The 27,305-nt window shown below is 40.2% G+C and overlaps 1 protein-coding gene across 2 annotated transcripts in view; it reads left to right on the forward strand.

Annotated features, from left to right (window-relative positions):
- The window catches only part of STAB1 (stabilin 1), a 179,409-nt gene that overhangs the window by 68,787 nt on the left and 83,317 nt on the right, over nt 1-27,305 (forward strand). For both annotated transcript variants that reach the window (XM_075183082.1, XM_075183083.1), the window contains 15 exons: nt 56-149; nt 427-585; nt 2,896-2,991; nt 3,103-3,198; nt 3,922-3,969; nt 5,909-6,033; nt 7,159-7,270; nt 7,433-7,510; nt 10,098-10,199; nt 16,846-16,956; nt 18,401-18,532; nt 22,819-22,947; nt 23,355-23,411; nt 25,139-25,234; nt 26,362-26,557. In XM_075183082.1, coding sequence (XP_075039183.1) covers nt 56-149; nt 427-585; nt 2,896-2,991; nt 3,103-3,198; nt 3,922-3,969; nt 5,909-6,033; nt 7,159-7,270; nt 7,433-7,510; nt 10,098-10,199; nt 16,846-16,956; nt 18,401-18,532; nt 22,819-22,947; nt 23,355-23,411; nt 25,139-25,234; nt 26,362-26,557 — 1,631 coding nt within the window. The remainder of the gene's footprint in view (nt 1-55; nt 150-426; nt 586-2,895; nt 2,992-3,102; nt 3,199-3,921; nt 3,970-5,908; nt 6,034-7,158; nt 7,271-7,432; nt 7,511-10,097; nt 10,200-16,845; nt 16,957-18,400; nt 18,533-22,818; nt 22,948-23,354; nt 23,412-25,138; nt 25,235-26,361; nt 26,558-27,305) is intronic.

A 27,305-nucleotide genomic window follows, 5' to 3' on the forward strand; every position in this document is an offset into this window, starting at 1 on the left:
TAGGATCTTAATGGTTCACAGCACCTATATTGTATGCCTTGGACATGTCTTTCAGCTGTCTGTGTGCAAATGGATATGAAGGGGATGGGACTTTCTGTCAACCTGTAGATGAATGCAAAAAGCCAGACCGAGGGGGGTGTTCAGAGAATGTAAGTACTGATTGTTATAATATAAAGTTACAAATTCAAGACAAGTCATTTAAAAAGAAAGAACAATAGAAACCAAATCAGACCAACCCAAAAATACAATCACATGCAAACTAGTTTGAAGCCATCAAAATGACCAAATTTGAATGACTTTTTAACTGGTATTAATAATTTGAGCATCTGTTCTGTGGACCTCAGGTTGATAATGCAGACCATATTTCCGCTTGGCACAGTCCAGCATATAAGCAGTGATTAATCTCAATATTTTTTTTTCTTTCAGGCTATTTGCACCATTATACCAACAGGGGCAGTGTCATGCCAATGTAACCCTGGCTGGAATGGTGATGGGATAGAATGTTTACCCATTGACAACTGTGCCCTGGAAAATAGAGGAGGCTGCGATGTTAATGCCAACTGCATCTTTATCCAGCCTGGGAAGGTAAATTGTATGCTTATAGTAACTACTGTATATTCTATACAAATATATTAAATAATACATATCTGTGTTCTGCAGGTTATCTCATCATATGTTACAATTTTACATTCAACATCTCCAAACTGTTCTCCTGGATCACTTTATCTTACTTTCCATGCATTTCCAAGCTGCACAGGCAGATCAATCTGATCACTGTGAAGTTGAAAGTGGGAAAAGCAGTAGAATATTAGGCTGCAGTGGTACAGAATTAGTAGCAGAAAAATTTGGCTATATTGCCATGTTATAGGTTACTGGTGAGATATAATCAGGAGTATTGTGTACAGATATACATTAATTATAATTTATAAACAGATTACAAAAATGATTTATACTGACTTTTAACCAGTCCTGCCACCACTGAGAGCTGATACTCATAGGAGGTCTTGAGCTACTCTCTTACTGATCCCAAAATGGAATCCCCACCAAAATTAGAGTTGCTGTAAACCAAACAATTCCATGCACAAATATAGTGTTATAAAAACCAAGCCTATTGACAAATGAATTCTTTAAGAACACAAAGGCAAAATGTTATTTAATATATATTTAATATAACAAAAAGTCAGAATGCTTATTGAATAAAAATGATGATAACAAATACAGAAATGATAGTAGCACACTCACATACTCTTGTGTAATCTGATACCTAGGGAAGGTTAGAAGTTATGGACAACTTAGCAGTAGAAGACTAAAAAACCAAACCAAAACTCACAATTTCTAAGATAATTTTCTCACTTTAAATCCAGTCCTTTCCTTCCCCAATCCCCCTTCACTGTGATATCATGACAAGAAATGTGCTGTTATACTAATCTGTTTTGTAACTGATTTATTGCCTTTTGTCTAAGAACTGTTTTAGTGATGGGTTTCCCAAATATATCATAACTCTCTGCTGGATCATAGCATTAATACCATCAGAGGCATTAATACCACTAAACATGGTATGATGATCCTCACATATGCATATGAAACATGATTAGCTTTTATGTATTTTTTGGGGAAATTAATTTTCTGTATATGTTTCTCATGGGACCAGTATATGTCACTTTATCTGGCTATTTCCAGTGGTTTAAGTTTATGCAGGGGTCTTCTTTAACACATATTATGGAAAGTATTGCTTGGATTCATTATTTTTCCAAGAAGGAATATATACTGAACTTGAAGTGACCCCAGATCTGATTCTTTCTAGCCAAAGGAAGTTCAGCCAATCTTTTAGGATCTCTGGACTAGGCAATACACATCATGGTTGATTGCCATCCTGTGACATCGGCATCTCTGTAAAAACAATCAAAATCAGGTGACATACAGCAGGACTCTGAAGCATAGGTCAAAATAAATGACCCTTTTGTTTGCTTACGCTCAGTGATTTGCTGGAACAATGTTATTTAAAGCAACTTCTGACTTTATGATAGCTCACAACCACTTTATATTACATAATATTTTCCTAATCATTCTGATTACTGTGAGATAGTGATGATGTAACGTGCCAAATAATAAGCCAAACATGAAGTAACATGCCAAGTACAAGCCCAACAAGATGTAACATTCCAAGTAATAGTTGGTCAAAGAGAATGTTATGTGTCCAGTTAGATGCCCGTTACTGTGCCCAGCATGATGCGCTGGAGGTTTCCAAGGAGCTGGAGAAAAAGTTTGTGTTTTCGTGGAGGACACAAATGTCTATGTACAGACACAATGCTAACATTTACTAGTGATTTTATCATCATCATCATCATTTATTTATATAGCGCCACTAATTCCGCAGCACTGTACAGAGAACTCATTCACATCAGTCCCTGCCCCATTGGAGCTTACAGTCTAAATTCCCTAATATAGACACACACTCACACACAGACAGAGAGGGAGACAGATAGAGATTAGGGTCAATTTTTTTTTTGATAGCAGCCAATTAACCTACCAGTATGTTTTTGGAGTGTGGGAGGAAACCGGAGCACCTGGAGGAAACCCATGCAAACACAGGGAGAACATACAAACTCCACACAGATAAGGCCATGGTCGGGAATCAAACTCATGACCCCTGTGCTGTGAGGCAGAAGTGCTAACCACTAGGCCACTGTGCTGCCTATGTTATGTTTGTATATGTAATTTTAATCAATATATATTTATCAACATCAGCTATTTAAAGCTATTTACATCATTTAAAATCTCTTTGCAAGTACCAAACAACTTCTGGTCCCTTTATTTACATTTAAGAGCATCTGAAAGATTGTTCACAGAAATTATAGCATTTATTTTTCCTTCCTTTTTTTCTTTCTTAAACAGAATGAGTGCACTTGTAAGAAAGGATATGCTGGTGATGGGTACATTTGCGACCCAGTTAACAGATGTTTAGAAAACAATGGTGACTGTCACGAAATGGTCAGTAACATCAACTTTAAAGGATCTGATATGCAGTTGCAATAAAAACTAATCCTAGGTTAAAAAAGAACAAAACATTCAATAATTTGGGTAACCCTTCGCTTGCCGTAGGCTACCTGCAAGCCAATGTCAGGAGGAGAGAGGACATGTACCTGCCTTGAAGGTTTTATGGGGAACGGCTTCACTTGCTATGGAGATATGTTAATGGTTAGTATAAGGTATTCGTTTCAACTGCTGATTTACAATAAAACACTAGGGCACATTTAGGTGCAAAATTTGCATTAAACTATAGCAGCCATTCAGACTGAACTATAGCAGCCAATCATTGACTTATTTTTGCTAGAGTGGTAATTGCTGTTTGCAGATTGGTTGCTGTGGTTCAGTCTATATTTTGCCTCTACATACAATTTAGTAAATACGCCCTACTATGTTAAAAGAAACAAAATGGTAATTGTGGGAAAACAGGCTCTGCAATAAAATATAGAAATATAGAGGAAAAGAAAAATTGAAGATTTATAAAAATTACCAATGATTTCAAAATTTTAATATATAACCTTTTTGCTCACTGGCCATGGAAACTGCAAATTATCTATCATGTCTTCTGTAACATCATGTTAGGCAATTGTCACTATTTAGATTAATGAATATTTGCACTGTTCCATACATTATACAAACATTTCAAAGGGCCAAGACTTAAAATGAGCATGAACACTCATATATGAGCCTGGCTAACACTTTATTTGCAATTTTAGACATATTCACAGATCTTGACATACATTTGGCTACACATAAAACATACCTCCCAATTGTCCTGATTTATGGTTTTCTGGTGTTCTTCATGTAAATACAGTGACAAACCTAATATCACTGTCTATGTACAATTCATCAATAATATATATTTACATCTTTTTTCGTTTTTCATTTTTCTAGGAACTGTTGAGGATCCCTGATGTGTCCATTTTCAATCAGTGGTTAAAGGTATTTTTGCCACCTATATAGGCTGGTGTTGTGAATTAAGGCTAACTTCCAGGGGTTGCAGTATACCATTTGAATTTCAATATGAAGTTTCCTCATACCAAGTACACAGAAAACTACCCCTCTTGTCTGCCCTATCCACAGCCATCCACAGAAAACTACCCCTCCTGTCTGCCCTATCCACAGCCAAATCCGTTGCTTGCTTGCTGAGTATACCTAACTAAGGCTGGGTATACACTACAAGGTTTTCAGCTGATTATTGGGCCAATCACACGATAAACAATTGTTCGGCCCAATATCAGGTTAGTGTGTACGCTCCAACGATGAACAATTATCTTTCCAAACCATCGGCAGTGTCCATAGATCTCTATAGTGTGTGCAGAGTCATGATCTTTTCAGCCAATGGTTATGACAGATAAAGAACACAGATCTGAAGGTAAAACTTGTAAACTGTGCTTAGTGTGTACACATGAATCAGCATGCTGATCGGGACTTTGTTTTTCTGTCATTCGTTCAAAAATCATTAACGATATCGCACTGGGAGAAATTTTCTGTAGTGCTTATCCAGTCTAACAGTTGCTCTATTTTCCCCAACTCTTCTCTGTCAACCTCTGGGACATTAGACTAGTGTCACTCAATAGAGATCAATGTGAGTATCCATCTCTACATTGCTCATCTGACAAGCAACAGAACAGAGTACCAATTGATGCTGGTGTGTACAAGCTGCTCTTTGTCTGTTGTTAAGAAACAACAGTCACAAGCAGGGACTAACCTTATTCCAATCAGTCTATAAAATAAACACGCTAATTACAAAAATAGCTTTTGTAAAAGTCATTACTTACTTGCTTTAAAAGTTCCTTAACAGATCTTTTTTTCTTATGATTTGTAAAATTTTTTTTGCATGATGATGTGTTGCATTTGTTTAGTATGGAGTATCTTGAGATAATTAAGCCAGCTCTGTTGATAAACAGTAAGGATTCTATTCATTATTGCAACTCCAATCACGGCTGATCATTTATCACCGCAACTTCTGAAACAAAAATAGAGAAATTCTCAGCTACTCCGGAAATACTGGCCCGGAGCAGAAAGGGTTAACTTACTGCTTCCTTGGCCAGTCTTTGCAGACATGTGCATGTATGAGCTGACATATAGACTCAGACATGTGCATGTATGAGCCAGGGGCGGATCTAGAATTTTTTTCTACCCCGGGCGATATAGGGGGGGGGGGTGCGATTTAAGCCCCGTCCCCTTTCTAGCTTCTAAGGCTGCCGGCGGCTGCACAGTATGTGTAGGTCCGTTCGGCAGTGATAATGCGCTGTCCCGCTGCTCTGATTGTGTTTAAAACACAATCAGAGCAGCCGGGCAGCATATTATCACTGCCGAACGGACCTGCACAGTGTGCAGCCGCCGGCAGCAAGCCCCTGCTAGGGGGGGGCGAGCGCCCCCCCCTGGATCCGCCACTGGTATGAGCTGACATACAGACTCAGACGTGCGCATGTTTGAGCTGACATACAGACTTAGACATGTGCATGTATGAGTTGACATACAGACTCAGACGTGCGCATGTTTGAGCTGACATACAGATTCAGACATGTGCATGTATGAGCTGACACACAGACTCAGACATGTGCATGTATAAGCTGACATACAGACTCACGCAAGCGCAGTGAAATGGCAAAACTAGTTTTAGACTTTAAGCTCCAGGCTTTGGTTTTCAGTTCTAGTAATAAGGGAAAAATGTAAGTAAATTAAAAAAAAATGTTTATATTAAAAACAATTTTAACATTAATTGATTAAAAATGTTTTAATCAGGGAATAAAGCATTTTAAATGGTTTTGTTTTCCGCCATCATTATCAAGGATCGTCAAATCATATAAATACCTCACTACATTGTTATCTGATTATATTACATATGTTATAATTCATATTTCCTAAAAAACAGGATTCAAAAGTCAGAATTCCACAAAATGTTACTGCCCTGATTCCTTCTGATGCAGCAATTGGAGTTCTTACACAGGATGATAAAAAGTTTTGGTTGGATTCTTACACGTTGCCTTTTTTAATCAGGTAAAATCATACTTACCTACTTTCTTCAGCTCCCTTCCGGGAGCCAGCCAGTGGAGGGGGGCGTGAAGGGGCGGGGTGGCCGAAATCGCGTCATTTCGGCCCCGCCCCCTGTGACGTCATGACGCAAATTGCGTCATTTGACAGCGGGGGCGGGGCCAAACGCCGCGATTCACCGGGAATCGCGGCGTTTGGGATCTAATTCTGCCCACTTCACTAGGAAGTGGGGCACTTCCTAGTGAAGTGGGCAGAATTCGGGAGATTGCCACACTCGCCCGGGAGTCCGGGAGACTCTCACAAAATGCGGGAGTCTCCCGGACATTCCGGGAGAGTTGGCAAGTATGGGTAAAATATTAGTTTGTAATGAAACTACACATTGTATAGTTTTCATATGGATTATGGCTTTATAAATAGACCCCTAAATAAGAATTTGAATGCCAGAAACAGAAAAAAAATCACGTGACAGTCCTGCCTTCTATCACTGTTGGACCCTCCCCTTAATTAATTACAACTTTACATTTTTCTCCTAAAATACTGTTCATTGGAGAATCATTCATGTCTTATAAACGCAACGACAGGAAGGTGATACTGGGACTGTATTCATTACATGCGTTACATTGGTAGATTTGTGCCTAGAATAGCATATTCCTGCATAAATTGTGGCTGGATGTTGCAAAATACGTCCCAATGAAAGTATAAGCTGGCACCCCCAAGGACATGTAAAAATCAGGTCACTTTGCTGGGGGAACGGGATGACCTACCTCTCTCCATCAAAAGAGGAAATCTTGAGCTCCTCCTGCAATCACGATCATGTCATGTCCTTTCCCATGTAAACAGGAGCAAAAATAGATGCATGTGACATAACTGCATTTGTGCTCCAAGCCCACATTTTTCCAGCTTTGGAAATGACTCTTGGGGCTTTCGCAAGTCCATGATTTAGCCTATAGATTAATTTTTGCGTCAATTTCACACAATTTTAAAATTAGCCCCTTAGTGTGTATAAACACATGGCCCTAACAAATAACGCACGCACCAGCAAGCTACACAAGACAAAAAAATTACATTAAAACTAATTTTCATGTAGTAACTGTTTATATGATATCCAATCCCCATAATGCATCCCCACAGAGGACACTTTCTACGACAAGCTTTCACATCTGACCAACTGAAGCAACACAGTGGCCAGGAATTGCCTACATTAGACCCTAGGACAAAGTGGGAGATGAATTTAATTAAAGGGGTAAGTCATTTTCCACAAAGCTTCTGCATACAAGAAGTCTGAAATAACTAATTGAATCTTATCTCTAAAGGATGTGATATAATTTACAAAAAAAAGTGTCCACTATATAGAAAACACTTTCATGGACAAGTAAATTCAAGCATTGTATATTCTTTATTTCAGAATTTGACAGTTCATAACGCAAGTGTTATTGCCAGCGACATTCCAGCTATAAGCGGGTTTATTTTCATTATCAATCAGGTTAGTATTATACCAGAATAATAGCTTTCTATTAATAAGCAGTGTGGTTTATGGAGAGATTTTGTGTAAATAAGCTCATACAGATGAATGACCTTCTCCTGGCATCTTAACATAACTTACATGCTGTCTGGGAGTCCTGGGGATGAATTACCATGGAAAAGGGAATGGAGGCCCCGGATGATGTTTTGCCGAGACTAAGGTAAGTAGATCTCTATGCAAAATATATGGGCAGAGATTGAAGATGTTGATCATTGTACAATACCTGTACAGCTATTAGGGTATATCTCTGCACACTATAGGGCCAGCAATTAGGTTGGAAGGGGTATTTGTGTAATTAGGACAATAAGGGCAAAGGGATATCTGTTGTATATTGACTTGCAGTTGCAAGGTTATCTCTATGCAATATTTGGATGGTAATGTGGGCTATCTCTGTGGTATTTATCAGACATCCCAGCATTTATTTTGACGGCTTTGGGAAAGGGGGCATAGCAACGTCATGACGGGGCGTGACCACACCTCGGGGACTTGCCAAGTGCTTTTAAAGTGCTAGGCTGCCCCATACTCCATTCCCCCGCTCCATCAGAACTTCCCCTAATCTGTCCTCTTTCAAACGAACATTAAAAACCCACCTTTTCCTTAAAGCCTTCCAGTCTCATGCCTAAGCTCCCACCGGTTGGCTACCTCTCTTTCTCATCCCTTCTTCCCTTCTCCCCCTTCCTCCCGTCTCTCCGTCTCATCCATGTGTCTGTCTGTCTTCCCCTCCCTTTAGATTGTTCGCTCCTTTGAGCAGGGCTCTCCTACCTTCTGTTTCCATCACTTTTAACTGCGCTCTCCAGCTACTCAGCTCACCTCCTCTCAGTCCCTCTGCCCTCTGTCTCCTCCCGCTTCTCTCCGCTCCCCTCAGTGACTCTCAACCTGTCATCCGTGCCCACCCTCTTGGGCCATAGTTACCTGCCTGTACTCACTTTTCCCCTCCCTCCCTCTCTTTCATGCTGTGCCTGAGCCCCCAGAGTTATAGTGCTTACTGTTACTTGTACTGTGCTGTTTCACCTTGTACTGTGCCATTGTTTGTCCTTGTACGGCGCTACGGATACTTTGTGGCGCCCTATAAATAAAAATTAATAATAATAATAATAATAATACTCTGCTCCCATCACCTCCAAATATATCCACTGCTTCCCTGTTCACTGCTGAATGTAAATACCTCCCATGTTTCACACCCACGGGACAAAGCTTTCCCGATCAGGATAGCGGGACAGAGTTCTCAAATTGGGACAGTCCTGCCTATATCGGTATGGTTGGGAGGAATGGTATATGGCTGTTAATGTGGGTATAACTGAGCAAGGTATGGCTGGCAATAGAGGATTATCATTGTGCAATATATGGGGTTATCTCTGAGCAATATATATGACATATATATATATATATGACAAAGGAGAAGGGGTTCTCTGCAATGTATGTCTGGGAATGGGGGGTATCTCTGTGCAATGTATGCTGCCAATGTGGGTATACATGTGCAGTATATGACTGCCAAGGGGAATATTTCTGTGTAATTTATAGGTAGCAATGGCAGGTATATCTGAGCAATATAGGACTGCCCATGGATTGGGGATTATCAGTACAATATATGGCTGGCAATAGGGGGGTATCTCTGCATTGTATGACATGAACAAGTATTTGTCTTGAAATGGAGATATATCCAATATGCAATATGTGAATGCCAATAGGTTCATGTCTGTCCAATATATAGCTGGCAATGGGTTGCAGAAATATGGTTGGGCAACATATATTTGGAAATAGGGCTGTGTATGACTGGCAATATAGGGGTATGCTCTCTGCACACACTAATTAAACTATAAATCCTATCATTCTTTACGGTATAACTCTCTTCATCAAAGCACACAAGAGTGTGTTGTTTCGTCATACCATCTACCATACCATCTATGCCCTGAAAATGTGGTTTCTGCATGTCATGCTAACTTCCAGTTTTAACTGTGGGTTTTGTGCACTAGACTAATTTAACACATTCATTTAACATTTTATCTATGCGTTTGGCTAAACATGCCATGGTCAAAATGTTGATTTATGGGTCCCAGGTTAAAATAATAGAATTTTTTTTATAACCTTAGCAGAAATGGTCTTGTTCTATGAGGATATTGGAAAAAATATTCAAATGTCTCTTAATGTACAAATCCCCTAAAACTTATTTTTGGTGTACATTAATATTGGTTTCCCTCCGCATTGCCTCATTTCAGTTGCCATCTAAGGCATCAGAAAGTGTCACACTTTGCTATGCACACACTGTATGTCTGATGAGAGCATTTCCATTACTCTTTTATGCTTTAATTTTGTGGATTTATGTTCACCGTTAAAATTTTTGCGTTTCTGGAAAAAAAAAAACCTAACAATTTCTTTTTCTATATACTTTACCTCCTACACAGATTTTTTTCACAGAATATTAAAAAAATGCATGCAGATTTACAACATAAGATATTCACATGAAGAACTATATACATCAATAAATGTATAATGAATATAAATGCTGTTGATTGCTCAGACCTAAAACCGAAACATTTTATTTCCTCAGGTTTTGATCCCACCACGGGGAAATATCCCGCCAGCACTACCAGGCCTTTACCAAAAATTAGACCAAGTTCCAGCGTTTGAACAGTTTAAAAAAGCAATTCAGGTAGATCTTTGTCTGACTGAACAAGGAAGAAGGATGAAAGTGTGTGACCAGGATACTGGAGGTTGTGTGATTCATGACGTTGGTGAAAGGAAGCTGTATAATTTTGGAAATAGTGACAGAAGAAGGTATTGGATGTACAAGATAGATGACAGGAAGTTGTGAGGAGGAAGTGGTTAACAGGAAGTAGTATTATTTAGAAAATGCTGATTGCTGCTAGAAAATATATGTATAAATGTCACACTGACCTAAACAAATTGTAATATTTCATAAATAATGCCACACACAGTCAACAAATGAGTAGAGATCATAAAGGATAATGATCATATATGTTCATCATACATGCCCACTCTCCCGGAATGTCCAGGAGACTCACAAATTCTGGGTAGGTCTCCCGGACTCCACGGAGAGCAGGCAAGCCTCCCGCATCATGTCCGTCGGGAGGTAAAATGACGCGATTCACGTGAGTCCCTGCAACAAAATTGTCATTTTATTTGTGGGCCAGGGTCAAAATTACTAGGGGTGTGCACCGGGTACTTTTAGTGTTTTGTGTTTTGGGTTCTGATTAGCTTGAGGTTTTGGGTTCTGATTTGTTTTGCCAAAACACCTGACGAAAGGTTTTGGTTCTGATTTAGGGTTTTGGGTTCTGATTTATTTTTAAAAAAGAATAAAAAGCGCTAAAATCCACTTTTTGGGTTTTGTTTCACTCCTACGCTATTATTAACCTCAATAACATTCAATAACAATCATTTCCACTAATTTCCAGTCTATTCTGAACACCTCACACCTCACAATATTGTTTTTAGTCCAAAACGTTGCACCGAGGTAGCTTTCTGGACTGCGTAGTGGAGTGGGCCCGGTACTCAATTTGGTACCGAGGCCACAATACCTCCTCCCACTGGTCTAAATTCCACTGCACATATGGCTGCTCCTACATCCTCTGCAGCATATACAGGGTGTAGTTCGAGCGTGTCAATACCTCTTGTTTTTGACGATGACAGGTCATTTTACTTTTGTTTTAATTTGGCAGCAACATTGAACGTAGTTTAATATGTGATACGCATCTATCTGGACTGCGTAGTGGAGTGGCCCCGGTACCCAATTTGGTACCAGGGCCACAATACCTCCTCCAACAATGGTACAGAGCATTCATCATTGAGATCCCATCAAGTATGTCAAAGACAGACAGGGTCGAAGTGTTATTTGTTGACTTTGGGAACACAAAACTGTCCCTGTTGCAAATCTTCGTGCAATGAAGAGTGACTTTTTCATTTAAAGGCTCAAGCTTTCAAGTGTAGTGTTTATAAGTTACAAACACTACAGTAGTTCGAGCACGTCAATACCTCTTGTTTTTCATTATGACAGGGCATTTTACTTTTGGTTTAATTTGTTTAATTTGTTTTAATTTTGTTTTACTTTGTGCTCATGGCAAACGACTGTTGAATGGTCACATAATGCCAAAAAAGAGTTGCAAGATGGAATTGTCCTTGGGCCCTCCCACCCACCCTTATGTTGCTGAAATAGGACATGCACACTTTAACAAACCAATCATTTCAGTGACAGGGCCTACCAAACAACTGTGGCTGAAATGATTGGTTTGTTTGGGCCCCCACACCAAAAAAGCTATTCATCTCTCCCTGTACAAACTAAACAGGTTCTACTGAGGCAAGATGTCGTCCTCATCCTCATCCTCTGATTCCTCTCCCCCTTCAGTGTGTACTTCCTCCTCCTCACACATTATCAATTCGTCCCCGCTGGACTCCACAACCACAGGTCCCTCTGTACTATCTGGAGGGCAGTGCTGTACTTGATTGAGGAAATGATAATTCATTTTTATGAACATAATTTTTTCAACATTCTGAGGAAGCAACCTCCTTCGCCGCTCACTGACCAGGTTCCCCGCTGCACTAAAAACTCTTTCTGAGTACACACTGGAGGGGGGACAACTCAGGTAAAATAGAGCCAGTTTGTACAGGGGCTTCCAAACTGGCTTTTTTTCCTGCCAGTAACAATATGGACTGTCTGACATGTCTATTTGGATGGTGTCAGAAAAATAATCCTCCACCATTTTTTCTATTGTGACAGCATCCAATGCAGCTACAGTAGACATGTCTGCAATGGTTGGCAGGTCCTTCAGTCCGGACCAGATGTTGTCTACATCCCCGCTAGTGGGTCTTTTAGGAAAACTGAGCTTTTTCCTCGCAGCCTTAGGTGTGGAAGAAAATGAAGGTGGAGCTGTTGGCATGTCACGGTCCTCTTCAGAGGACAATTTCCTGACCAACAGGTCTTTGCACCTCTGTAGACTTGTGTCCGCCAGAAACAGAGACACAACATACGCTTTAAACTGAGGATCGAGCACGGTGGCCAGAATGTATTCCTCTGACTTTAAAAGAGTGACCACCCTCGGATCCTTGCAAAGCGTATGAAAGGCTTCATCCACAAGAGCTACATGCTTGGTGTAATTGCAATGGTTTACCAGCTCCTCCCTCACTTTCTCTTGTAATAAAGATTGCAGTACCTATTCTCTTGCACTGCTTAAAAATTGAACGTATTAAATGTAATATAGATTGCAGTACCTATTCTCTGGAACTGCTTAAAAATTGAACGTATTAAATGTAATATAGATTGCAGTACCTATTCTCTTGCACTGCTTAAAAATTGAACGTATTAAATGTAATATAGATTGCAGTACCTATTCTCTTGCGCTGCTTAAAAATTGAACGTATTAAATGTAATATAGATTGCAGTACCTATTCTCTTGCGCTGCTTAAAAATTGAACGTATTAAATGTAATATAGATTGCAGTACCTATTCTCTTGCGCTGCTTAAAAATTGAACGTATTAAATGTAATATAGATTGCAGTACCTATTCTCTGGAACTGCTTAAAGAATGAACGTAGTAAATGTAATATAGATTGCAGTACCTATTATCTGGAACTGCTTAAAAATTGAACGTATTAAATGTAATATAGATTGCAGTACCTATTCTCTTGCACTGCTTAAAAATTGAACGTATTAAATGTAATATAGATTGCAGTACCTATTCTATTGAACTGCTTAAAGAATGAACATAGTAAATGTAATATAGATTGCAGTACATATTTTCTTGCACTGCTTAAAAATTGAACGTATTAAATGTAATATAGATTGCAGTACCTATTCTATTGAACTGCTTAAAGAATGAACATAGTAAATGTAATATAGATTGCAGTACATATTTTCTTGCACTGCTTAAAAATTGAACGTATTAAATGTAATATAGATTGCAGTATCTATTCTCTGGAACTGCTTAAAGAATAAACGAAGTAAATGTAATATAGATTGCAGTACCTATTCTTTAGAACTGCTTAAATATTTATTTTTTTTATTAATTTTGTATAATTTTTAAAATACATTTTTTTTAGTCATTTTTAAGAGATTTTAATAATTATTAAATTTGTATGGACTTAGCACAACAAAGCACAGGACTAAAGCACCACTGGACTCAGCAGGACAGACACTGGCCAAAGCAGCACTGGACTCAACAGGACAGAGCACAGGACAAAAGCACCACTGGACTCAGCAGGACAGAGCACAGGACAAAAGCACCACTGGACTCAGCAAGGACAGAGCACTGGACACAGGCATAAAGCACCACTGGACTCAGCATGGACAGAGCACTGATCACGCAGGAGCACCACTACCCTACACACCCTCCCTCTTCCCTGATGTCAGGCGAAATGAAGATGGCGGCCGCAAGGTGAGTATTTATGACATCCGAGTATCGCGAGATCCGACGCAAGACTTGGATGTCATAGCCTCGGTTTGGCTCCGTTTGGCGCCCCGGAAGTTCCCGAACAGTGCTCGGATCCCGTCGGATCCGCACTGTTCGGGTGGGCTCAGATTTTGGAAATCCGAGCCCGCTCATCTCTAAAAATTACACGATTCGCTATGCCATGCCCCCTACCGCCCTCCTACCACATCCTGTTCTGGGACCTCCCGAAGGTCAACTATTTAAAGTTGGCAAACATGATGTTCCTCCTACTCTAAATAATAAGGATTCAATTCTCTTGTGTATATCTTCAATAATTTACAGTGGGGGATTGATTACTTCTTATAATAAGCCAGGGAAAATACCTTTTGTAAGCAATGGCAGCAAAACTCATAATTTGTACATATATTAATGTCTTGTTTATCTGTACATATGGAAAGGGTCATCTACTAAAAACTACAAATGAACTGCATACTTCTTGTGGGTAATACATAGTTAAAAAGTAGGCCTCACATGTGCTGCCTTCTATCTCTTACCCATTCAAATGCAGGTGTTGTTCAGACTGCATCTCAGTGTGCTTGCTTCAGTGTAGAGAGGTGCAGAGAGGTTTTTATTTTGGCTTTTGTACTGTCAGCAGGCAGCAGTGGAAGCCAGTCATACCATTTCATTGTTTGGATTTAGGTGGAAACCTCATTAATACATAGTGGTTTATTTAATAACAGTGCACATATCATAAATATCCTGGCATCAGCTTTGATCAAAATAAATAACGTCCGGTCATCTACTAACAAAAGATTATTAAATGTGAAATGAGTAAGACAAATTGAAATATTCCAATGCATATAAATATACAAACAACTCCCAAGATCTTAATGCTTCAAGGCTCGCTATATTCAGGAAACAACAGAAATATATGCTTCAACAATAAAAATATAATTGCGTCATCTAATAATAGGGAAAGGTTTTGCTTAGCAGTGTAAATAAGAACAGTGTTTTTATTGGAATTTGTAGTGCAATCTGACTAGAGAACAAGAGAAATATATGTTTAATAAAATATTATATATATTTCTATATATTTATATTTATATACTGTACATACACATCGATCAGCCATAACATTTAAACCACTGACAAGTGAAGTGAATAATGATTATGTTGTTACAATGACACCTGTCAGGGGGTGGGATATATTAAGCAGCAAGTGATCAGTCAGTTTTTGAAGTTGATGGGTTGTAGGCAGGAGATATGGGCAAGTATAAGGATCTGAGTGACTTTGACAAGGGACAAATTGTGATGGCTAGACGATTGGGTCAGAGCATCTCCAAAACGGAAGGTCTGGTGGGGTGTTCCTGGTATGTAGTGGTTAGTATCTACCAAAAGTGGTGCAAGGAAGGACAATGAACGAACCGGAGACAGGATCATGGGCACCCAAGGCTCACCTGTCTGGTCAATCCCACAGAAAAGCTACTGTAGCACAAACTGCTGAAAAATTTAATGTTGGCTATGATAGAAAGATGTCAGAACAACGACTCCATTGCAGCTTGCTATGTATGGGACCGCGTAGCCGTAGACTGGTCAGAGTGCCCATGCTGATCCCTATCCACCCCCCAAAAGCACCTACAATAGGCACTTGGACCATGAAGCAGTGAAAGAAGGTGGCCTGGACTGATGAATCTCATTTTCTTTTACAAAATGGGTGCGTGTGCATCGTTTACCTGGGGAAGAGATGGCACCAGGATGCACTATGGGAAGAAGACAATCAGGCGGAGGCAGTGTGATTCTCTGAGTAATGTTCTGCTGGGAAACCTTGAGTCCTGGCCTTCATGTGGATGTTACTTTGACATGTACCACCTACCTAAACACCGTTGCAGACCAAGTGCACTCCATCATAGCAACGGTATTCCCTGATGGCAGTGGCCTCTTTCAGCAGGAAACTGCGTCCTGCCACACTGCAGAAACTGTTCAGGAATAGTTTGAGGAACATGCCAAATAGTTTTCATTCCGATCAAGCATCTGTGGGATGTGCTGGAAAAACAATTCCGAGCCATGGAAGTCCCACCTAGCAACTTACAAGACTTAAAGAATCTGCTGCTAACGTCTTGGTGCCACATACCACAGGACACCTTCAGGGGTCTTGCAGAGTCCATGTCTTGACGGATTAGAGCTGTTTTGGCAGCACGAGAGATAGCTACACATAGCATATTAGGCAGGTGTTGTTAATATAAATATATATATATATATATATATATATATATATATATATATGTGTGTGTGTATATGTATGTGTATATATGTATATATGTGTGTATATGTATGTGTATATATATATATATATATATATATATATGTATAAATGTATGTATATATGTATATATAAATGTATGTATATGTATGTATATATGTACGTACGTACGTACGTACGTACGTACGTACGTACGTACGTACGTACGTACGTACGTGTGGATATATATGTATGTGTGGATATATATATCCTCAATTGTTCAAGTTAAATGAACAGACCAGCACCAGCAGGCCACAGTACAACAATACAAAAGAATTTTCATAAGAAATAGTTAAATACATGAGAGTCCGAAACAAATCTAAGAAAAAGATACATTACAAAACATTTCCTGCCCAACGATCATTTCAGTTCCCTTTACTTTCAACAGGGTTCCCTGATGAAGGTAAAGGGAACTGAAACTATCATTGGATCGCAATCACATGAATCGTGCTATCACAAGTAAATAGCCGTGCGTGTCATGTCCATGGTTTCTGTTACATTAGCTTTGATGAGTCTAGTGCAAGTTTGATGAAAGAGAGTGAATGTCTTTATGTTGTAAATTATGTGTCAAAACTACAATTAATCGGAACAAATCTTCTCACTAATTTTGTCTGCAGAAATCTGGTCTAATTCAGGAAATTGAATCCTCTAAGCAGCAATACACAATTTTTGTCCCTGACAATTCCGCTGTGGCAAAGTTTTACAATCAATCTGGATCTAACGAATTGGTAATTATATGCATTGTACATAAATATTAAAAACATATATGAGATGGCATATTTTTTTCTACACAGTATTAGTTACAATTCATTATCTCAATAATTTTCAGACACCAATTGCTACAAATGCATTTTTTTTTACAAAAAAAGGTTGACTGTTGCGTCTATATGATCTATTTTATTTTTACGTGTCTCTCTATTTGTCTCTCTGTTTACAATGATTAATAATTTGCCTATATCTGTATCCTTTTACCCTCTGATCAGAGCACACATTTGTTATTCCCAGCATTTAAATCTGCATTATTAAGTTCAGTGAATCTTCTTGCCATGGTCAACTTGATTTGATGCCATGTGCGAGAGATCAAAACTTATTGTGACTGAGAGCAATAGGAAACTAATAGACATAAGCAGTGCCGTAACTATACATTTTGGTGCCCTGGGGGAGACAGGGCACCGGCGCTCCCCATCTAAGGAGGGGTGGGGGAGGGCTGTAGGAGGACAGAAAGAGAGAGAGACTTTAACTTACCAGAGTTTGTTGCTTCAGCCGTTAAGTTCCACTGACAGGAAGTTCGGCATTTGGAACGCAGTTTGCGTTCCAAATGCCGAACTTCCTGTCAGTGGAACGCACATGCATTCCACGGTGGAACTTAATGGCTGAAGCATCAAACTCTGGTAAGTTAAAATCTCTCTCTTCAGCCCTTAAGCGGAACTTAAAGGCAGGTAGCGGGCGGGTGCTGCGCCCCCTTGGCTTTGCGCCCTGGGCGACGGCACCGCCCGCACCACCTTAGTTACGGCCCTGGACATAAGGATACACATGGCCAGTGCCCACTGCACCCTAGGCACCTATATACTTAGGGCAGGAGGAAACACCGTCAGTGCTCCTGGCTTCTGCTGGTTTATGTGGCACTGGGAGTGTAGCACTGTTTTGACATCACTGCGCAGCACCAATCTTCCAACTTGTCACTGGCACTGAGGAGCAGCAGCTTGGTGTGTCATCCCACTTTCCATAAATAAACCCACCCCTCGTGTTTTGAGCATCAAAATTTTGGAAGTTAATAGGGAAAAAACTTTTTTCCTGTGAAATTAGTAATTAATAAGGTACACTGCTCCTATACATATATTTTTAGTTGTATCTGTACTGTAGTCATACTTGCCAACTTTTGAGAAGGCAATTCCAGGAGATCCCGGTCAGGGGGCGTGGTTGGAGGGCGGGGGCCAAAATGACGCAATTCACCGCAAATCGTGTCATTTTGATGAGTGAGTTCCGTATGCGGGATATTTGCCCGCTCTCCCAGGAGTAGGGGAGACCTACCCGAAAGAGCGGGCAAGTATGTCTTAAGTGATGAAAGAGGTACCTTTGCTGTTTGTTTTTTCAGTATTTGCCCAACAATGATCTATGTAAGCATATTGCCACCAGAAAGTGAAGCATTTTCTCTCTGGATGTGTTTTTTAGGATAACCGTACAATAAAATATCATATTATACTTGGGGAGAAATTGTTGCCTTCAGACATAAGGAATGGGATGCACAAAGGCAGCATGCTGGGAATCTCTTACTGGCTGATGTTTTACATAAGGTACAACCAGGTACAGTACAATATTTTAATAGGCATTAATAGGCATTGTCTTTCCTCCTCCCAGCCTCCCATCCCACCATGACCTCTCCATTGTCGTTAACAACACTACCATTCCTCTGTCACCCAACTCCGCTGCTTGGGTGTCACCCTTGACTCCTCTCTCTCTTTTGCCCCACACATTCATTCTCTTGCCCAAGCCTGTCGCTTCCAACTATGCAACATCGCCCGCATCCGTCCCTTTCTCTCTCAGGAGGCCACCAAAACCATCATACACGCACTCATCATCTCCCGCCTGGATTACTGCAACCTCCTCCTCACCGACCTCCCCCACTCCCGTCTCTCCCCCCTCCGCTCTATACTCAATGCGGCCGCAAGGCTCATCTACCTCTCACACCGCTCCTCCTCTGCCTCCCCTCTCTGCCTTGCCCTACACTGGCTCCCCTTCCCCTACAGAATTCTTTTCAAACTCCTCACCACCACTTACAAGGCTCTCTCCCACTCTACTGCCCCTTATATCTCTAACCTCCTCTCCATTCACACTCCCGCCCCCTCCCTGCGCTCGGCCAATGACCGCCGCCTCTCCTCCACTCTGATCACCTCTTCCCATTCCAGAATCCAGGACTTTTCCTGTGCAGCCCCCCTTCACTGGAATGACCTCCCTCGCTCCATCCGCCTCTCTCCTACTCTGTGCTCCTTCAAACGTGCACTCAAAACTCACCTCTTTCTCAAAGCCTACCAACCATCCACTTAACCCCCATCTCCTCCGCTCATTCTCCCCTCTCTCCCATTCCCTAAACTGGCTCCTCTTGTGCCTGGTCTGTTTTACCCTCCCTTAGTATGTAAGCTCGTATGAGCAGGGCCCTCTTCCCTCCTGTCTCCTTACCCGTTCTTCTGCTCCGTGTCTATTGCATCTGCCTGCCTGGAGTTTCTGAAGTATTGCTACTTTTTGTTTATTGTTCTGTACTGTTATACCCTGTATAGTCTACTGTTTGTACTATGTACAGCGCTGCGGAAACCTTGTGGCGCCTAACAAATAAAAGATAATAATAATAATAATCTAATGTTTGAATACACATTTATCAACACAAAACAGGAATTCACAGAAGTGGTGAGACAAGAGCTAAATCATTATTGATCTCCGATTTGAACTTATCGTGCAAAAAAACAGTATATAAGATGCCAACTATTCAGAATGTTGTGATAAATATGTTTTCTGCACATGCTCATTATATCAGGTTGATCAGATGTACATGATTCTATGTGTGTACAAATTATGCATTGACAAGGATGTTTGTGAAAAGATCTTTATAAAGAAATATGGCAGCATGTAAGCTATGTAATCTGCAGCATCTTAATGATACAATGCAGATTTTATTATACCCCCAGGAAAGGTTATTTGCAAAGTTGCAAAAATGCGGATCCGCAAAGCAAATAGGGTTTTGTGATGTCATGCACCTGTTTTTGCACAAATATGCCAGTTATTATGAGAACTATGCAAAACGAAAAAAGATGGCAAGTAGGTTTTCCTTGCAATATAGTTGCAGTATACTGTTATAACAGCTTAGTAAGGGGACACTATGCTGTCAGAGTATGAAGAATTTTTTAAATATTTTGTGATAAGATCATTTCATGTGTATTCAAACAGAACAGGCACATTTAATAAACTATTTCAAGGTTAGTCACTTTCACACTAAATATATATTATAGTGAATTATATTTTTATTCTTTACTCTCACCAGGTGTAATCTTGACACCAGCGATCCTACCACATTCTTCTCCTCCCTGGTCTCACTCCTCTCCCCCATCTTGCCCCGATGAGGCTGTCTCCTTTTATAATCACACAATTGCACTTGACTGTTTCGCCCCAGCTGTCACTATCAAGTTTTGTGGATCCCCGCCTCAACTGTGGCTACCCGTTATCTTCAAAAATGCTCCCGCAGTGCAGGACTCTCTGGAGAATGTCACACACTCACGCTTACTTCCTCCACTTCAAGTTCATACTTGCCTCTTACAGTTCAGCCCTTTCACTCTCTAAACAATCTTTCTTTAATGCTCTTATTTCCTCCCAATCCTCCAACTCCATTGCCTTTTTTCCACTTTCAACTCCCCCCCACACTTCCACTCCCCCTTTGCTCTCTGCTGTTGACTTTACTACCCACTTCATCTCCAAAATTAAGTCAATACATCATGACATCCCCTCCCAGCAGTTCCTTCTTGCTGCACCCTCTCCCCCCTCTCTGCCCACTTTGTCTCCCCTCCCACCCTACTCTGTGGATGCTGTCTCCTTTCTTCCTCCCCACTTGCTAGTCCACCCTCCCTCTCTTTCTTCACACCGGTATCTGCAGATGAAGTCCGTACTCTTCTCTCCTCCTCACTCCCACCCATCTGCTCACAGGACCCCATCCCCTTCCACCTCCTCTGCTCCTTCCATCTTGAGGCCTGCTCCATTCTTGCCCACCTTTGCAACCTTTCCCTCTCCTCTGGAATTTTACCCTCCTCTGGAATTTTCCCCTCTTCCTTTAAACATGCTCTCATCTCCCCCATACTCAAGAAAACATCCCTTGATCCTGCCTCTATTTCCCTCCTTCTTTTTGCGATCAAATTTTTCGAACGGATTGTCTACAACCTCCTTTCTCTCTTCTCACTCTCTCCTTAACCCATTCCAATCTGGTCCCCTCTCCCCCTCCACTCCACCGAAACTGCCCTTGCTAAGGACACTATTCCCCTTCTCTTCTCTAAATCCAAAGGACACTTCAACCTTATTCTCCTTCCTGAGCTCTCTGCTGCCTTCGATACTCTTGACCACTCCCTCCTTTTGCAAACTCTCAAATCTATAGGCCTCTGTAAGACTGTTCTCTCCTGGTTTTCCTCTTACCTCACCAACCACTCCTTTTCAGTTTCTACACATAACTCCACATCCCCCCCACTTTCCTTACCAGTTGGAGTTCTCCAAGGTTCTGGTTTTGGCCCCTTGCTCTTCTCCCTCTCACCACCACTTTTGGTGTTCTCATCTACTCCTTTGGCCTACAGTACCACCAAATTTATATTTCATCCCCTGACCTCTCCCTTTCCCTTATTTCTCGTGTCTCCTGCTGTCTCTCTGCCATCTCATCTGTGCTTTCTTAAACTATTTTCAAAACTGAACTTATCAACCCCCCCATCCCCTTTTAGGGTTTTGCCACCTCAACCCTCTCTATTTCTGTTAATAACACAACCATCCTTTCTGTCCCTCAAGTCCAATGCCTTGGGGTTATCCTCGATTCCTCCCTCTCCTTCAAACCTCACATTCTGTCTCTGTCAAAATCCTGCTACTTCCACCTCCGGCATATATCCAAGATATGCCCCTTTCTCACCACGGAAGCCACCAAAACTCTTATTCATGCTCTTGTAATCTCTTGCCTTGACTACTGTAACCTCCTTCTCTCTGGCCTACCTGACTCTCACTGTGCCCCTTTTAAGTCTATCCTCAATGCAGCTGCCCACCTTATTTTTCTCTCCCGCTGCTCTATCTCTGCTGATCCCCTCCTCTAGTCCCTACATTGACTCCCAATGGCCTGCAAAATTAAATGTAAACTCCTTACCCTCACCTTCAAAGCTCTCAATAAATCCCCCCCTACATCTCCAACCTCATCTCTACCGACACTCCTCGCCACCTAATCAGCTCTACCAATGACCGCCGCCTCACTACTTCACTGGTGACCTCTTCCCACTCCCCCTTCCAGGACTTTGCCCGTGTTGCTCCCCAGCTATGAAAAAATCTCCCACGCTCCATCAGGTTAACCTCTACTCTCAAAGGCTTCAAGCGTGCCCTTAAGACTCATTTCTTTATTCAAGCCTTCCTCCTAATTCCCTTGTCCTTGCTTTCACCCCCTGTCGGTACCACCCTATTTGTGTCTCCCCCTTCCTTTATGGTGTAAGTTCTCACAAGCAGGACCCTCTTTCCTTGTGTTCTCATTCTAATATTCCATCACCCTCTGTACCTCTTGGCCTGCATCCCTAGCCCTGTTTTCTTATGCTTAGGCCAACTTCTCGCTGATTACTACCATCACTCTCACTCACTGTCCCACAAATAATTTGATCTGTATTACCATGTTACCTTTTTTTTTATTCATTCATTCAGTATGTCTGGTCTTTGTATTTTATTCTTCATGTATGATGTTATGTGTTCTGGATCACTGCTTTCTGTATATGTCATACATGACGCTGCGGACCCTTTGTGGTGCCTTATAAATAAAAAATAATAATGATTTCTAATATGTGGCAAAAATTCATTCTTTGTATATTGTTTACTTACAGACATTTGTTCATGATGTTCTGCTAAATGGCAACTTTTTTGTCACAAATAATGGAATGTTAGTGGAAATATCGGAAGTCCTACCAATCCTGAAAAATCGTTGCGATACTACTGAAATTACTGTGAAAAAGGTAAAATAGTTCAATAAAACATGCACTAATCACAGTGTCATTGGTATGCATCCAACTCCCGGATCTACCACAATCCATGTAGAAATGTATAAATAGGAATGAGTATACCTTAATCCCATCTATCTTATTCCAGTGTATCTTAAATGCAAGTTAATTCATTAAATGCAACATTTTTCTGTTCTGGGGAAGGGCTCTCAGAAAACTCAATATTCTGTATTCACGTTTGGCCACACCTTGGAGGACCTGAAAAAGATTTGTTATACTTTATATATCTATAAAGTACAACTCATTCTACATATTACTTCCGTAGAAAAAGTTGGCTACACAAAAGTTGGTTACAAACTGACCAATGGTATCTAATGATCTTGAGTTTTGCTGTTATTTAACACTAATTCTTTCTTCTGCAGACAAAATGCAGCTCTTGTAATAAAGGGATTCAGTGTCCACAGGGCACAGTTCTGCAGGTGAGTTTAATGTTTACGTTGCCCAACAATTATGGTTGTGAACTTTTGTACATTGAAGATGTTAATGCCCCAATATCGGGGATATAGAGTGTTGTACACATTCATTATAAACTGACATTTTACGTGTCTGTCTGTGTAATTTTATCTCATTTTTTGAACAAACACCCAAATCTTATTATGTGATTTATTATTATTTTCATTATTTTTATTATTAAGTTCAGTAGGGTGCTGAGGACGCATTCGCCGCCTGTTAGCTACGCTAATGGAAATTGTTAGCTTTGGACCTTTGTATATATTTGATGCGTTTCACAAAATTTCTGGCAACATCTTAAACTGGCAACCGGTGGCTCATTAACATCTAGTAAACAGCTTCCAGTGCCCTAGTTTGTTCATAATGTCAGAGAAGTGTGTTTTACAGTACAGACATGATCAATAAGCAACAATATACTTTGTATGACCACAGACCTTCATTCATAAACGTTTGAATAGTCTAGTAAGACATGGGTCACCAGATAGAGGTGATAGCAGAATGGCTCTTTGACTCTGGCCCAATCTTTAAAGTGGAGAAGCTTTGTAACAGAGATAAAGTGTGAAGCTGCCAGAAATGTAATGGGCTCTACATACAACAATGGTGAGATTGTATTCAAGCCATGTGTGTCCTTCAGGAAGGGTAAAAATAAACTGCAAGGGTTGCATTCCTTGAACCCTTCTGGCAAGCCACCAGACCTATCATGTTCTCCCCCCCCTTGTTATTGTCTGGCACCTTTCATGTTCTAACCCCCCGCCCCCTGTTATTGTCTGGCACCTTTTATGTTCTCCCCCCCCCTGTTATTGTCTGGCACCTTTTATGTTCTCCCCCCTCCTGTTATTGTCTGGCACCTTTCTTGTTCTCCCCCCCCCCCCTGTTATTGTCTGGCACCTTTTATGTTCTTCCCCCCTGTTATTGTCTGGCACCTTTTATGTTCTCTCCCCCCGGATTTGTTTACTTACCCTCTTCTCAGCTCTCTCCTGTCTGCTCTTCAGCTGCCTTCCAGGACCTGTACTGATCACATGCGCTGCGCACGGCACATGTGATCAGGAAGTGTCAGTGCACTGACCGTCCAGTGCACAGTTAGTGCACTGACTGATCGAATCGGCCCTACTGACCATCGGCCCTTCTGGCATTTGCCAGAAGTGCCAGATGGCCAGTCCGGCCCTGGTGGTAGGGTATATAGATTGTAAGCTCCACAGGGGCAGGAACTGATAAAAATATTCTTTGCAAAGTGCTGCAGAATATGTATTTGCTATATAAATAACTGCTAATAATAATAAATAATAACATATTGAAAGATCCATATGATTTAGGAATTAGTAAATAACTGATAAAGGTACGTAACCTGTTAAGATGTTTGCCAGGTTAAGGAATTGGTAATACGGGTATGGATTATAAACTGGGAAAATAAAGGTAAAAGGCTCTTAAATTATCAGCTTGTGTATGCGGTTTAGTAACTGACAGTGCATTGAAAATGTGGGTATGAGTTAGGGATTGGCATACACTGAGAAAGGGGTATAGAGGTAGGATTGTTAGAAGATGTTCATGAGTTAGAGTTTGGTAATATGCTGATAAGGAATGTAGGTACTGAAATGCTGTGGAAAGTGTATATGGATTAGAGTCTAGCAATTCAATGATACATGGGCATAAAATGAGCATTACTAAAGAATGTAACCATTGTATATTTTCTTCAAAGGAACAACTGGGCAGAGGGTTAGAAAATTGTACTATTAAAAGGAGAAATAATAATATGATTCAAGGCTGCAAATTCAACTGCATCACCTCCAAAGTTGTAAGTACCTGTCATGGCAACGGGGGATATATACAGTGTGTTCTTCCTGGTTTACGTACAGACTTTTCAGTGGATGAAGACGCAGCTGGGAGTTATAGTTTAGTAGCAGGTAGAGATCCATAACTCTGTTGCAGATATATATCCTCTTGATATATTCTTCTGTAACCAATTTTTGCTTTTAACTAAGCAACATTGCCTACAGATTTTATATCTAGTGTTTTATCTTAGATAATTTAATATCAAATTATGAAACAAATAGGCACCATTAGAATAAAATACGAATGTGTTTCACTTTAGAAATGTATATTTCGAGAGATCTTCAGAAAAAGATCAGAAGGGGCCTGATTCATTAAGGATCTTAACTTAAGAAACTTCTTATTTAAGTCTCCTGGACAAAACCATGTTACAATGCAAGGGGTGCAAATTAGTATTCTGTTTTGCACATAAGTTAAATACTGACTGTTTGTTCATGTAGCACACAAATATCAACTTTAAATTTCAGTGTACAAATAAGCATTCAAGTGTTTGTGTGCACCATGATAAAACAGTCAGTATTTAACTTATCTGCAAAACAGAATATTAATTTGCACCCCTTGCATTGTAACATGGTTTTGCCCAGGAGACTTAAATAAGAAGTTTCTTAAGTTAAGATCCTTAATGAATCAGGCCCAGGGAGTGTAGTGGAATTGCAGGTATCTTACACCTTATGCTGCACACTGAGATGCACGGCTGCTGCAGTGACTTTTATGTCCAGCAGATAGGTTATTCTTCCACAGCCCTATCTGACTTGTTGCATGTTTTATGGCAAGACTTGGAAAATATTAAGAAACTATACATGATTAGGGAAACTTTGGTAGCTATCATAGAATAAACATACAATAAAGACCTTTAAACATGTATGTGGTCGTACATAAACCAGAAGAGTAAAGAAACTTCCGAAGGACAGTTTAAAGACCAAATCCACAATATATAATATAATTATAAATATCACACATATCATAGACATTGATTAACGCTTAACAGTTTAATTGATTAAAGCTTAACATTATTGTATATATGTGTTCCATGGTTTATTTAAAAACATGTATTATTTCCCAAGATATTAAACCTTTATATCCATGTTGCAGGTTCACCTGTGTTGTGATGGATATTATGGACACCAATGTTTAGTTTGCCCAGGGGGCATAGACAATGTGTGTTCCAAAAATGGAAAGTGCCAGGATGGAATTACTGGAAGTGGAGAGTGTATTTGCAAAGAAGGTTTTCATGGAACCGCATGTGAATCCTGTGAAGCCGGGAGATATGGGTCAGACTGCAAATCAGGTCATCCTAATTCTCTTAAGTGTAAAAATACTTATGTTTAGAAAGTAACAAAAGAGTATTCCAGGGGCCAAAAAAAGTTCACCAATTAATCAACAATGGTTCAAGTCCACAAGTTCATAAGCAATTAGGTAGACCCACTATCATCAATCAAAATATGTGAAACCTCAATTTATTTTTTTATTTCCAAAAAACAAAGAAAAAATAAAACATTTTCAGATAGCAGGTATGGGAGAAATACAGGTATATTTGTATATTATCTCCCGTGTCTAGCCTGTAACAAATTTATGAACAAATTTTCTATGTTGGGGTGGATGTATTAAAAAAGAATATTGTCAAGAAAAAGGGTGAAGTCTATAATGTAAGGAAAATCAGGGTGGGTGAGAAAGGAGCTAAGGTATACAGTGGTAATACCCGGTCACATTATAACGTAAAGTCCACTTTAAGATTACAAGCACTCTCAGTATAGCATTTATGTCAGCTGTCCTACTATGTTGCTGTAAACAGATGCAGGTGGCTTCCTTGTGTTGGGGATTATGTTAACTAAATAAGGATGGTTTAAATGATATTTAATTAGCAAACACCTAACCAGTATCAATCCACTATTTAATATTCTTTAATATTTTACGTTACTTTTAGTAGGCTCGGGTGCTTTTTATTTGTTAATCACTTTAACGCGTTCTGGTGAATTTAATAGTGACACCTGTTAATTGTGCAGCCAAATCATAATTGCTCTAACACAGCACTAAGT

The sequence above is a fragment of the Mixophyes fleayi genome, chromosome 8 (genome assembly GCF_038048845.1).
Source record: "Mixophyes fleayi isolate aMixFle1 chromosome 8, aMixFle1.hap1, whole genome shotgun sequence".
NCBI lineage: Eukaryota > Metazoa > Chordata > Amphibia > Anura > Limnodynastidae > Mixophyes > Mixophyes fleayi.